This window comes from Prionailurus viverrinus, chromosome D3 (assembly GCF_022837055.1).
Source record: "Prionailurus viverrinus isolate Anna chromosome D3, UM_Priviv_1.0, whole genome shotgun sequence".
In the NCBI taxonomy this organism is placed as follows: domain Eukaryota; kingdom Metazoa; phylum Chordata; class Mammalia; order Carnivora; family Felidae; genus Prionailurus; species Prionailurus viverrinus.
In genome coordinates, this window is record NC_062572.1 from 46889412 (window position 1) to 46903495 (window position 14084).

Consider the following 14084-nt stretch of genomic DNA (forward strand, 5'->3'; position numbering starts at 1 on the left):
AATGAACATTTATTTGCCTTTTAGTCTATCAGACAGAATCACTGTAGATAAGCATTTATAATTTAGACCATGTTTAAATCCATCTGTAAGAATACCTAGAAAAACAAATCATCACAATTTTCTTTATTAGGAAAGTCTTGTTTTATATCTTGTATGATTGCTTCCGGTTTATTTCTTTATCATATGAGAACAACCTGTAACTATTTTAAAACTTAATTTGTCTTTTTTAGTCTTGCTCTAATCATTTTTACTTGGGATCTGAAATTTTGGTTTTAAAATATAAGATCAGGGTGCCTGGGTGGCTCATTCAGTTGAGAATCCAGCTCTTGATTCCGGCATGGGTAGTGATCTCACACTGAGCATGGAGCTTGCTTGAGATTCTCTGTCTCTGTCTCTCTCTGTCTCTCCCTCTCCCTGGCTTCTGCACTCTCCCTCTCTCTTTAAATTAAAAAAAACATTGTTTTATTTAAAATTTAATTTTAAACTAATTTATTTAAATAAAGTGACATCAGTCAGTAAAATTAAAATACATGTATGTGTATATATGTGTATAAATATAACCATTTTGAATCATGCAAATTATTTTAAAACTGATTTAATGACTAGTTGGCACCCTTGCTTATTTTTTTTTAATTTTATATTTTATTTTTTAAAATTTATATACAAATTAGTTAGCATATAGTGAAACAATGATTTCAGGAGTAGATTCCTTAGTGCCCCTTACCCATTTAGCCCATCCTCCCTCCCACAACCCCTCCACTAACCCTCTGTTTGTTCTCCATATTTGTCTGTTTTGTCCCCCTCCCTGTTTTTTATTATTTTTGTTTCCCTTCCCTTATGTTCATCTGTTTTGTCTCTTAAAGTCCTCATATGAGTGAAGTCATACGATTTTTGTCTTTCTCTGACTAATTTCACTTAGCATAATACCCTCCAGTTCCATTCACGTAGTTGCAAATGGCAAGATTTCATTCTTTTTGATTGCTGAGTAATACTCCAGTGTGTGTGTGTGTGTGTGTGTCTGTGTGTGTGTGTGTGTGTCTGTGTGTCTGTGTGTCTGTGTGTATACATACACACCACATCTTCTGTATCCATTCATCCATCGATGGACATTTAGGCTCTTTGCATACTTCGGCTATTGTTGATAGTGCTGCTATAAACATGAGGGTGCATGTGTCCCTTCGAAACAGCACACCTGTGTCCTGTGGATAAATGCCTAGTAGTGCAATTGCTGGGTCGTAGGGTAGTTCTATTTTTAGTTTTTTGAGGAACCTCCATACTGTTTTGCAGAGTGGCTGCACCAGCTTGCATTCCCACACCCTTGTTTTTTTTTTTTTTTTCAAGTTTATTTATTTATTTTGAGAGAGAGAGTGGAGGAGGGACAGAGTGAGAGGGAGAGAGAAGGAGAATCTCAAGCAGACTCTGCACTGTGGGTGCAGAGCCCAATACCAGGCTCACAGTCACAAACCATGAGATTGTGACCTTAATGGAAATCAAGAGTCAGACGTTTAACCAACTGAGCCACCCAGGTGGCCCCTCACCCTTGCTTATTTTAAAGTTTATAGTGTGTTATAATATTTTCTAGTTATAATTAATAAGTCTATTTCCCTTTACTTTGTGCTTCTTTTGGTTTTCTTTGAATTAAATCCTTAAATATTGGAATGCTTTCTAAAAAAACATGTTTCAGGATTTCCTTCCAGAAAATAAAAGCTCTAAAAAAGATTGCAGAGGTATATGATGCAGTATTCATTTTAAATGAACCTGACTGATTTGCAACAAATACATAAGGAGAAGATGCATTAAAACATTACAACTCTAGGAAACTTAGGTCAGAAGAAGCTTATCTGTTCTAGTCCCTCTCTCTGTCCTAACTTCCAGCTTTGTTTCTTAGTGATACCAAAGGAATGAACTTTTTATTAGAATCAATAAAATAATACTTCTAATGCACTTAAGGACAGGTTTGTATTGGCTTATCAAAATAATATTTTGTATCATAATTGTTTGTTTATATGTAATTTCTTTTTTTCCCCTTAGAACTCAGAAAACTTCCAAAGTCTTCAATTCATCCACAGAATAAACCTAATGAAAGTGAAATTCTGGTGGCTGACACTTGTGATCAGAGTCAATCCCCAGTGTCTAGTAAGCATATTAAGATTTACTTCGTAAGTTTAAAATTTGTGGTTACTGGTAAGGAAGAGTGGCCAGAAGTCTGAATTACACAATATTTTCCATATGATTTTGTTTGTATTGTTGGTTGTGTAGTAATCTTTTTCATATTGGAAAATAATGTCCCATTATTCATACTAATATCCGTAGTCATATTAATATCCCTAGCCATGTTAATACAGATTGCTAATAATTTTAAGTAAACAGGCTTTACTGTGGTTTATTCATTCATTCAACAAATACTTGAGTACCTACTGTATACCAGGTACTGAAGAAAACAAAGCCCTTAACTTCGTAGAGGTTGTAATCTAGTTGAGGGAGAAAGAAAATGAATACATATTAGGTAGAAGCAAGTGTTCTGAAGCTGGGTCAGAAGAGAGACTAGAAAGCCTCACTTTAAAAAGTGACGCTTGAGGAGAGATTTACGGAAGCAAAGAAGTCATATGGACATAGGGGGAAAGAGCATCCCAGGTAGAGAAGTCAGAGCTCATAGGCCTTCAGATGAGCATGCTATTTGGTTCTTTATGAAGGATGGTAAGGAAGCCTTCATGACTAGGGCAGAACAGTGTGAGTGAAGGGGAGATTGGTTTGGGCAACTCTGTTCTTTAGAGCTGCTGTTTATTAAGAGGAAAGAGACTAGGAGTATCAGGTTCAAGAATAGAGGTGGAGAGGGGTGCCTGGGTGGCTCAGTTGGTTGAGCATCCAACTTCGGCTCAAGTCATGATCTCGCTGTCCATGAGTTCAATCCCGCATCGGGCTCTGTGCTGACAGCTCGGAGCCTTGAGCGTGTTTCGGATTCTGTGTCTCCCTCTCTCTCTGCCCCTCCCCCACTCGTGCTCTGTCTCTCACTCTGTCAAAAAAAAAAATAAATATTTAAAAATTAAAAAAAAGAAGAAGAAAGGTGGGGATAGGGGTGGTTAGAAATCAGAAGTTTGGTTTTGAGAATATTCTGAGATACTGGAGAGTCATTCAGGTAAGACTTTGGATGAGTAGTTAGATCTGAGTTTAGAAAGGTCTAAGATGGAGATATGAAAGGAAATTGTTAGCATGTAGGTGGATGAGATTACCAAGCAAGTGAATGTAGATAGGGAAGAGAAGAAGTTCAAGTACTAAGCTCTGGGGTGCTTCATTATGTAAGGTAGTGGTTCTCAGGGGCACCTAGGTGACTTATTCAGTTACGTGTCCAATTCTTGATCTCAGCTCAGGTCTTGATCTCAGGGTCATGAGTTTGAACCCTATGTTGGGCTCCATGCTGGGTGTGGAGCCTACTTAGAAAAAATAAAATAAGGGGTGCCTGGATGGCTCAGTAGGTTAGGCGTCCAACTCTTGATTTTGCCTCAGGTCATGATCTTGCGGTTGGTGAGATCAAGCCCTGTGTCGAGCTCTACACTGACAGTGTGGAACTTGCTTGGGATTCTCACTCTTCCTCTCTCTCTCTCTCTCTGCCCCTACTCTGCACTCGCTCACACTGTCTCTCTCTCTCTCTCAAATAAACATTTTTTAAAAAATTTAAGTAGTGATTCTGAACTATTTTTCCCACCCCCACACTAAACTTTTAAGATGTTTTTTCCCCTAATTATTTTTCCATGAAATTTCAATACTGCAGATACACTGTATGAGTGTATGTAGGTGCTTTATGTATAAAAAGATTATTTTGCCTTCAACTAACCATTTTTCACCTCTTCAGAGGCAATATTACAGCTGTCTAGATGGTGATTTAGAGGTTGTGAAAATGAGGAGGAACCAACAAAGTAAGTAACCAGAGAAGGAGCTGCCAGGGAGATAGAAGAACTGAGATAAAGTAGTGTCCTTTGAGCCAAGTGGAGAGAGAAAGGAGTGGTCAACTGGCAGACTGTGCTAATAGGTCAGGCAAGATGAAGACTGAAAATTCACTATTGAATTTGGTCACATGCAGATCTTCTGAGTGTTAACGTGAACTGTTAAAGTGTAATGGTATTCCTCTAGATTGTTGCATGCTCAAGAGAAGCGAGCAGAGAAAGCAGAGAGCACTTGTAAACAAGTCCTTCAAGATGTTTTGTGGTAAAGGGGAGGGGAAAATGGGACAGTAGCTAGAGAGAAAATGGGTCAAGCGAGGATGTTAGAAGATGGGATAGTACAGGGGCGCCTGGGTGGCGCAGTCGGTTAAGCGTCCGACTTCAGCCAGGTCACGATCTCATGGTCCGTGAGTTCGAGCCCCGCGTCAGGCTCTGGGCTGATGGCTCAGAGCCTGGAGCCTGTTTCCGATTCTGTGTCTCCCTCTCTCTCTGACCCTCCCCCGTTCATGCTCTGTCTCTCTCTGTCCCAAAAATAAATAAACGTTGAAAAAAAAAAATTTAAAAAAAGAAGATGGGATAGTACAGCATATGCAGCATATTTTTATGTTGATGGAAAGATCAAGTAAAGAGAAAGAAATGAGTCATTCTAAGGAAAGAGGAAACTGTTACTACATCTGTGAAAAGGTAAGGGGAGATGGGATCCAGATGCCAGTTGGAAGGGTTGGTCAAGGTTAATCACTTACTCATTTAGTATGAGTACAAAACTTATACTCTAAAAGCTAAGAAATCATTTCATATTAGTATGTGTGTGAGAGGAGGACAGACTGTCTAGCAAAGGGTGCTGAGGATGTAACACTGAGTGGTAGATCCTTGCTTGTCTGCACTCTGGGGCACATTCTCCTCTGCTGCTGCCAGGATTTTGCTCCCTCCGTTGCCCTCTTAAATCTTCAGCTTCTCTGCAGGTTCATTCTTTTCAAAATATGCACATGTTATCTTCCATCTTTTAAAAATAACCCCTGTTGGGGCGGCTGGGTGGCTCAGTCGGTTAAGCATCCAACCTTGGTTTGGGCTCAGGTCATGATCTCATGGTTTTGTGAGTTTGGGCCCTGCCTTGGGCTCCGTGCTGACTGTGCAGATCCAGCTTGGGATTCTCTCTGTCCCTCTGTCTCTCTCTCTCCCTCTACCTCTTCCCCTCCCCCATTCACACTATCTCTTTCTCTTCCAAGTAAATAAACATAATTTTTTTTAATAAATGACTAAATATGAATAAAAATAACGCCTCTCTTAATTGTCTCCATTCTTAGCTACAGCTTCTCTTCAAAGCTGAAAAAGTAGTCTGTGTTCAGTAGCTCTTCTGTATTATCTCCCATTCCCTCTAGTTGAATCCAATAAAGTATAGATTCCACTCTTCACCTCTCCACACCCCTGTGGGAGAGAGAGAAATCCCTCACTGACCTGTCTGGGCTCATATCCTACTACTGTTATAGCTTTTGCATTTTGATTCCCAGCAATTAAAACACCTATAGTTCCCTAAACATGCAATTTTTTTTTTTAATTTTTTTTAACGTTTATTTATTTTTGAGACAGAGAGAGACAGAGCATGAACAGGGGAGGAACAGAGAGAAAGGGAGACACAGAATCTGAAACAGGCTCCAGGCTCCAAGCTGTCAGCACAGAGCCCGACACGGGGCTTGAACTCACGGACCGTGAGATCATGACCGGAGCTGAAGTCGGACGCTTAACCAACCAAGCCACCCAGGCGCCCCTCTAAACATGCAATTTTGTTTGACATATCTGAACCCTTACCGTACCTAGAATCCTTCTTTCTGTCCCCAGCCTGTTTTACCTATCAAGTTCCTCTTTCTTTCCAGGGTCAGGTTAGGCATCGCTTAGTGTATCTTTCCTTGATATTCCCAAGGCAGATTTAGGAATCCTTTCTTTATGTTTAAATCAACACTTATGTGCACCTTTAATGTTCCTTTAATGTGTATCACATTTTATTGCAATTCTCTTTTTTACTTTCTGTTTCACCCGTATAAGCCCTGAAGCTCCTTGAGGGCAAGAACCTTTTTTCCTTTGATCAAGTGCCTAACACATGCCTAGAACATAGTATGTGCTCCATAAATACTTGTTGACTGGTTGAAACTCTGCATATATAAAGCTTTGTAAAATACTTGAACACAGGTGATTTCTGTATTTAGCTTAAATCTTGAAAATAATGCAGAGTTGAAAATCTCTTCTACAAAGTATATTGTCATAAAAGGCATATATTCATGCTGTAACTTAGGGCACAAGAAATCCAGCACAATTATATATGATTTTTTTGGGTTTGTTTTTTTTTCTGAGTGACAATGAGAAAAATAACCTGCCCATTGCATTCAGTCCATTTAGGAAAAGTAGGAAATCTTAGCTGAAAAAGTTTGGCAGATGTAGATGTTAGATACCTGCAATTTATTGCCATTTGTAGTAGATATTTTGGACTTTTTGGCACAGATGTTTTGCACAGAATTTTAAAATTATTCAGTGCTATCTTGTAAAGTGGTTCTTTGAGCCTCTTTCCTTTTTTGTATTTTTCAATACATGTCATTTCTACAGTTGTATAATTGTTTTTTTTTTTTTTTTTCCTAACTTAGAAACACATGGAACAAACCATTGTCCTACTGATAAGTCATCTTTTAATTTGGCTACAGTTGTTGCTGAAACACTTGGACTTAGTGTTCAAGAAGAATCTGTAAGTAATTGTTTAGTTTGGTGAAAATATGAATTAATTGCTGTCCTTTAGTGTTGGTGTTTAGAGTATTAAGCAAAAGAAAAAGTATTTTATCCCAGGGTCATCAGATAAAGACCTAGAACAAAATTGATGTGGTTAGAAAGGCCTATTTATGGTCTCTACTCCAGCAGTCCCAGAAATCTGGAGTCTTTAGAATTCTTGGCATATAGGTTGTGGGTTGAGTCAAAATTTTAGGGAAGTGATGATGGCATAGAGGGTTTGGCCAACCCTTTCCTGTTTACTCTATCCTACCTACCCCTATCCTGTTCCATCTAACTGAAGTCTTAAACCTTAAGGTTGGTTTCAGAATTTATTGGAATTTTTCAATATCCTTTAAATTAGGGTTTGATTTGGAAAACAGGCTGAATTCTTCGGATTCATCTGATTCTATGCCACCTGATTCTTAGGGATTGGGTCAGAAATTGATCCCATGAATTAATTTTTGTTGTTTTAGTACTTCTTTATATCAGACATATTCACTTTGTTTCTTAATTGGTCCCTGAAAATAGAAAACTTAAAATTGCAGAATTTCAAGTTTTATTTATTTAAGTTTTATTTTGATACCACTTTAAAATAGTATTCCTTTGCTTTAGTCAGTAAATGTATATGTGCTCCTACAAAATTGTCTTGCTGTTAAAGTTTTAAAAATTGAATTGAGGGGCACCTGGGTGGCTCAGTCAGTTGAGCATCTGACTTCAGCTCAGGTCATGATTTCACAGTTCGTGAGTTCAAGCCCCACGTCAGACTCTGGGCTGACAGCTCAGAGCCTGGAGCCTGCTTTAGATTCTGTGTCTTCCTCCCTCTCTGTCTCTCCCTGCTGGCACTCTTTCTCTCTTAAAAATAAATAAACATTAAAAAATAAAATAAATAAAAATTGAGTTGATTTTTCATTATGTTTAGATTTTTTTTCTTTCTAAGTTTTAAATCCCTCTTCAAGTGGTAATGGGTAATTTTTAACCTTTGAACTTTAAGTGTGTTTTAATGGTTTCTAATTCTTCCTACCCATAAATCTGACAAATAAGTAGTTTCAGCACCAGATAAATTAAGGGAGCTGATCTCTAAAGACATGTTTCTTGAGGTATGATCCACAGGCCAATAACATCTGTATCACCTTAAAGTTTTATTAGATACAGAGAATCTCAGACCCCACCCAAGACCTAACTGCAAGCGAACTTGTTTTAACAAGATCCCGAGTTGACTTGAATGCATGTTAAAGTTTGAGAAGCACTGCTCTCTGAAGGAGTCTTTTAAATTCATCTTCTGTCAGTGTAAATAATTATCTTTATTCCTTTCCCCCCATCTAAATAACGTTTTTTGGAAGTTTATGGAGTTTTACATATGAGTAATAGAATGTGCTTATGTAAAATATTGGGGCTTTTCTCTCTCTAAACTTAAAAGTGCTTATTTTTTTTATTGTGGTGAAATGTGCATAACAATTCAGTGGCATTGAGTACTATACAGTATTACACAGTATTACTACACACTACCACATCTCTGGTTCCAAAAAATTCTCATCTTCCCCAAAATAAACCCTTTACCTGTTAAACATTCAATCCTCATTTCCGACTACCCACAACCCCTGGCAACCACCAGGCTGCTTTTTGTCCTTATGGATTTAGCTATTCTGGATAATTCATGTGAATGGAATTTTGCATTATGTGGGTTTTGAGTCTGGCTTCTTTCACTTAGCCTGTTTTTGAAGTTCATCCAAATGGCAGAATGTATCAACATTTCATTCCTTTTTAAGAATGAATAATCTTCCATTGTATTTATATACTTTATATTTTACTTTTGAAGGAATCTCAGGGTCCCATGAGCCCTCTTGGTGATGAACTCTATCATTGTCTAGAAGATCACAAGAAACAACCTTTTGAGGAATCTGTAAGAAACAATGAAGATACTTTAAGGTAATTTGGGGCACTTTAATAATAACTTGCAGACTATTGGTGAGATCTCATTACAGTTGAGTTCCATATAATTAATGATTTCTCTCTGTCAGCATATTGTATTAATTTTTATTTTAAAAATATTTTTCCCCAGTTCATGGTCAATTGAGGGCTTTTTGCATCACTGTAGAGAGAGGAATATTATTTTTGGGGTCTTTTTATACTTCTATCAAGCAGTAGTTCAGAGTCCAGCCTTGTTACTCTGCCTCTATAAAGACCCAGTCATCCCTTCTGTGTTTGTATTTCCAAAAAAATGTTATAAATGGATGTTATATAAAATGCATTTATAAACTTAGGTGAATTTTCAAGATTGTGTTGTGTCTCATATTTACTAATTTCAGAACATCCACTAACTTATCTATATTTGTGTAGTATTTTGCTTTTTTAAAAGTGCTTTCAGCAGTGGGGCACAGGGGCTGCATAGGTCAGTTGGTTGAGCATCAGACTCTTGATTTAGGCTCAGGTCATGATCTCATGGTTCGTGAGTTCAAGCCCCTCATCTGGCTCCATGCTGACAGTGTGGAGCCTGCTTGAGATCCTCTCTCTCCCCCACTCTCTCTCTGCCCCTTCCTCTCATTCTCTCTCTCTCTCTCTCTCATTTATTTATTTATTTATTTTTTTAATTTTTTTTTTTCAACGTTTATTTATTTTTGGGACAGAGAGAGACAGAGCATGAACGGGGGAGGGGCAGAGAGAGAGGGAGACACAGAATCGGAAACAGGCTCCAGGCTCTGAGCCATCAGCCCAGAGCCTGACGCGGGGCTCGAACTCCCGGACCGCGAGATCGTGACCTGGCTGAAGTCGGACGCTTAACCGACTGCGCCACCCAGGCGCCCCATCTCATTTATTTATTTTTGAGAGAGTGAGGAAGAGAGAGCAAGCGGGTAAAGAGAGAGGGAGAGAGAAAGAATCCTAAGCAGGCTCCACACTATCAGCACCAAGCCTGATGGAGGGCTTGAACCCCCAAACCACAAGGTAATGAGCTGAAATCGAGTTGGATGCTTAACTGACTAAGCCACTCAGGCACGTCTAAATAAATAAAGAGAGAGAGAGAAAGAAGAAAGAAAGAAAGACAACTTTAAAAAAAGGTGCTTTCGGTTTTAGATACATATATCACATTTAATTTGTCATCAAAGTAACTCATGAAAGTAGGTTTTTGATTACTCCCATTTTTAGTCAACAAAAACACAGGTCCCCAGAGGTTAAACGTCTTATTTAATACTACATAGCTGTTAATAACTAGAGCCAGAGCTCTTACCCATGCCACATCTTCTAACTGAAACCTAATACTCTTTCTACTACCATAACTGTCTCCTCTGCTAGAAGCAGGCTGGGTCTTAAGTTATGTTCAATTCTGTAGTATAAGATTTTTATTTTTTGAAGTTACTTATTATAAGATTTCATAACAACAAAAGAATTTAGGTCCCCAGTGAATTTATTAAGCTATGATTTTCGTATATAGTGAAATTGCTTAAATTACTAGGAAAAATATTTATGGACAGGAATATCAAGGTATTGAGATAAATTTACTGTATCGTTTTCCTCAGCTTTTTGTCAGTCAAATGAAGAGAAGCTGACAACTCTACCCTATTTCAAATGTTGGTTAATTATTTGAGTCTAATACATGGCTAAGACCTCACTACTAATATTCTGTATTAATGTAAGTTTTCTCATATGCTTGTCTTTTAACTTTTACCCTATTTCTTTTTACCACTCTTTATTTTTTCAGGTTTTCAGATTCTAATTCAAAGACTCCTCAGGAAGAGTTAACTACTCGGGTATCATCTCCTGTATTTGGAGCTACCTCTAATGTGAAACGCAGTCTAGGTTTGAATACAAGTTTGTCCCCTTCTCTCTTAGAGACTGGGAAAAAAAACCTTTTGAAAACAGCACCCTTCAACAACACTTCTAATTCTAGACTAGGAAAAACAACTTCAAAATCTGAAGATAGTGCCCTTTTCACACAGCATAATCTTGGGTCTGAAGTGAACAAGATCATTAGCCTGTCATCTTCAAATAAACAGATGCTTATAAATAAAAATATAAATGAACCCAAAAGTGAACAGGATAGTTTTGATCACATTAAAGATGCTGTCACTGATAAACATGCAGTGCCACTGAAATCACTGGGAGGCAGAACATCCAAAAGGAAGAAAATTGAGGAAGAAAGTGAAGATGAAGGAAGCTACCCTCAGGCCTCTTTTGATAAAGAAAATGCTTTTCCTTTTTTACTGGATAGTCATTCTTCCGTGAATGGAGACTATGTGATGGATAAACCTCTGGATCTGTCTGATCGATTTTCAGCTATTCAGCGTCAAGAGAAAAGCCAAGGAAGTGAGACCTCTAAAGTCAGATTTAGGCAAGTGACTCTCTATGAGGCCCTGAAGCCCATTCCCAAGGGCTCTTCCTCAAGCCGAAAGACCTTAAGTGGGAGCTGTATATTAACCAGAGATTCCCCAGAGGAGCCCTGTTTACAGGCGTGCGTCCTCCAGTCCTTGGGTAAATCATCTCCAGATAATAAAACACCACTACAAATCAAGGAAGAAAATCCCATCTTTAAAATCCCTCTACGTCCGCATGAAAGTTTAGAGACAGACAATCTTTTTGATGATGTGAAGGTTAGTGTCAAATGTTCAAGTATTTTTATTAAAAGAGTTGTTTGTGATTTTATCTAGATGCTAATAATTCTTCCTGTTTTAGGGAGCTGATTCTCATGAGCCAGTAAAAATAGGCAGGTCAGTCCATGGAGCATGTGAACTTACATCTGTTCTTCAGTTAAATCCATGTAGAGTTGCTAAAACAAAGTCTGTACAAAACAGTCAAGGTATGTATACTGTAAATAATATTTTCAAAAAAAAAAGTATTGGGGCATCTGGGTGGCTCAGTCGGTTAAGTGTCCGACTTTGGCTCAGGTCATGATCTCGCAGTTTGTGAGTTTGAGCCCTGCATCGGGCTCTGTGCTGACAGCTCAGAGCCTGCAGCCTGCTTGGGATTCTGTGTCTCCCTCTCTCTCTGCCCCTCCCCTGCTCCTGCTCTGTCTCTGTCTCAAAAATAAATTAAAAAACACTAAAAAAAAATTTTAAAAAAAAGTATTTCCATTCTTTTGTAATGACTTTGAGTGTTATAGTATATACATTCTTTGGATATAGTGAATTGTTTGGGAGAAAATGTTATTTCTTCCTGCATATTTGTGTTTATGGGATGATTCTCATTGGTTTCATTTTACATACGATTTTCCTGCTCTCATGCTTTTTGAAAAAATGAATTGAGTAATTGTCTTTAATACCTACTTTTATATGTGATTTCGTGGATTTACCTCTTCCATGTTATTTCTTATTTTCTTTACAAAAGCTTTAAGAATTTTAAACTATATGGAATTTTAAAATACATAAAGTAGAATTTTCATCATCCAAACTTTGTTCCTCACTCCGTAGGTAGCCTGTCCATATGTATATATCTATTAATGTGGGGTTTTTTAAGCTTCTTGTTAGAAAATCTTTTCTTTGCTTTTAATTAATAAGTATGTTAATTTTTTCATAATTTTGCTGTGTTTTTAAGGGAGTCTTTTTTTGTTTTTTGGCTACAAAATTTTTCTGTACTTCATATGCAGTATTTTTTCTTTTATTCTTCTTTGCAAAGTGTTTCCTTCATTCTGGGTTTATTTTCTTTTTTTCTTGAAGCACATTCTTTAGTTGTTCTTCCAACTAAAATGCTTTGTTTTTTCAGAAAGTTTCAGTTTCTATATGAAAAACCTTTTTTCACTCTCACTTCTGATTTTCTTTTACATTTTTGATTTTGGGTTTTTTGTTCATGGTTGCTCTAGGGATTATAGTATACCTGCGTAATCTTTCTCAATCTACTTAAAGTTAATTTTGCCACTTTGTGTTCCGTGGCTGTGCTTTATGTAGTTATCATGTATGCCCACATTCATTGAAAACTACACAGTGTTACAGTTTTAACTTTTAAAACAATTTTTGATACAAAAATCACTCATTCAAGTGTACAGTTCATTTATTGTATATCTTCACAGAGTTGTGCAGCTGTCATTGTAGTCTAAGTTTAGAACATTTTCATCACCTCAGAAAGAACACTACCCATTAAGTTAATATGCAAAATGTGTGAAGAACTCACACAGCTCAACACCAAAAAAAGCAAATAATTCAGTTTAAAAATGGGCAGAGAGGGGTGCCAGGGTGGCTCACTCGGTTGAGCATCCAACTCTTGATTTCAGCTCAGGTCATGATCGCAGGGTCGGGGGATCAAGCCCCACATCAGACTCTGCACCAAGTGTGGAGCCTGCTTGAGATTGTCTCTCTCTCTCTAAAATAAAAGGTGAGGGGCAGAGGACCTGAGTAGACAGCTTTTTCAAGAAGGCATATGGATCACCAACAGACCCATGAAAAGATGTTCAGTATCACTAACCATCAGGGAAATGCAAATTAAAACCACAATGAGATATCACTTTATACCTGTTAGAATGGCTAAAATAAAAAACATAAGAAATAACAAGTACTGGCAAAGACATGGAGCAAAAGGAACCCTCGTGCACTATTGGTAGGAATGCAAATTGGTACACTTTGTTTTGTTTTTTTGTTGTTGTTTTTTTTTTAATTAGCACATCTTTTATTTGTAAAATAAAATGGAAAGGGCCTTTCACAAAAATTAACTACACATACTTTTCAGAAGGAAAACAAGAGCTCAAGGTAAAGATTACTTTTTCTAGCGAATTTCTTTATATATATATATACATATATATGTGCGTGTGTGTGTATGTGTGTGTGTATATATATACATATGTATGTGTGTATATATATACATATGTATATATGTATATATATACACACACACACACACACACAATTTATTGTCAAATTGGTTTCCATACCATACCCAGTGCTCATCCCAACAGGTGCCCTCCTCAATGCCCATCACCCACTTTCCCCTCTCCCCCACCCCCCATCAACCCTCAGTTTGTTCTCAGTATTTAAGAGTCTCTTATGGTTTGCCTCCCTCCCTCTCTGTATCCTTTTTCCCCCCTTCCCCTCCCCCATGGTCTTCCGTTAAGTTTCTCAGGATCCACATATGAGTGAAAACATGGTATCTGTCTTTTTCTGCCTGACTTATTTCACTTAGCATAACACTCTCCAGTTCCATCCACATTGCTACAAAAGACCATATTTCATTCTTTCTCATTGCCAAGTAGTATTCCATTGTGTATATAAACCACATCTTCTTTACCATTCGTCAGTTGATGGACATTTAGGCTCTTTCCATAATTGGGCTATTGTTGAAAGTGCTGCTATAAACATTGGGGTACAAGTGCCCCTATGCATCAGCACTCCTGTATCCCTTGGGTAAATTCCTAGCAGTGCTATTGCTGGGTCATAGGGTAGATCTATTTTTAATTTTTTGAGGAACCTCCACGCTGTT

General features: G+C 37.7%; 1 protein-coding gene across 8 annotated transcripts in view; it reads left to right on the forward strand.

Annotated features, from left to right (window-relative positions):
* The window catches only part of RBBP8 (RB binding protein 8, endonuclease), a 112095-nt gene that overhangs the window by 77946 nt on the left and 20065 nt on the right, over positions 1-14084 (forward strand). For all 8 annotated transcript variants that reach the window (XM_047827420.1, XM_047827416.1, XM_047827418.1 and 5 more), the window contains 5 exons: positions 2032-2136; positions 6572-6669; positions 8506-8615; positions 10384-11272; positions 11355-11478. In XM_047827420.1, the coding sequence (XP_047683376.1) occupies positions 2032-2136; positions 6572-6669; positions 8506-8615; positions 10384-11272; positions 11355-11478 (1326 nt within the window). The remainder of the gene's footprint in view (positions 1-2031; positions 2137-6571; positions 6670-8505; positions 8616-10383; positions 11273-11354; positions 11479-14084) is intronic.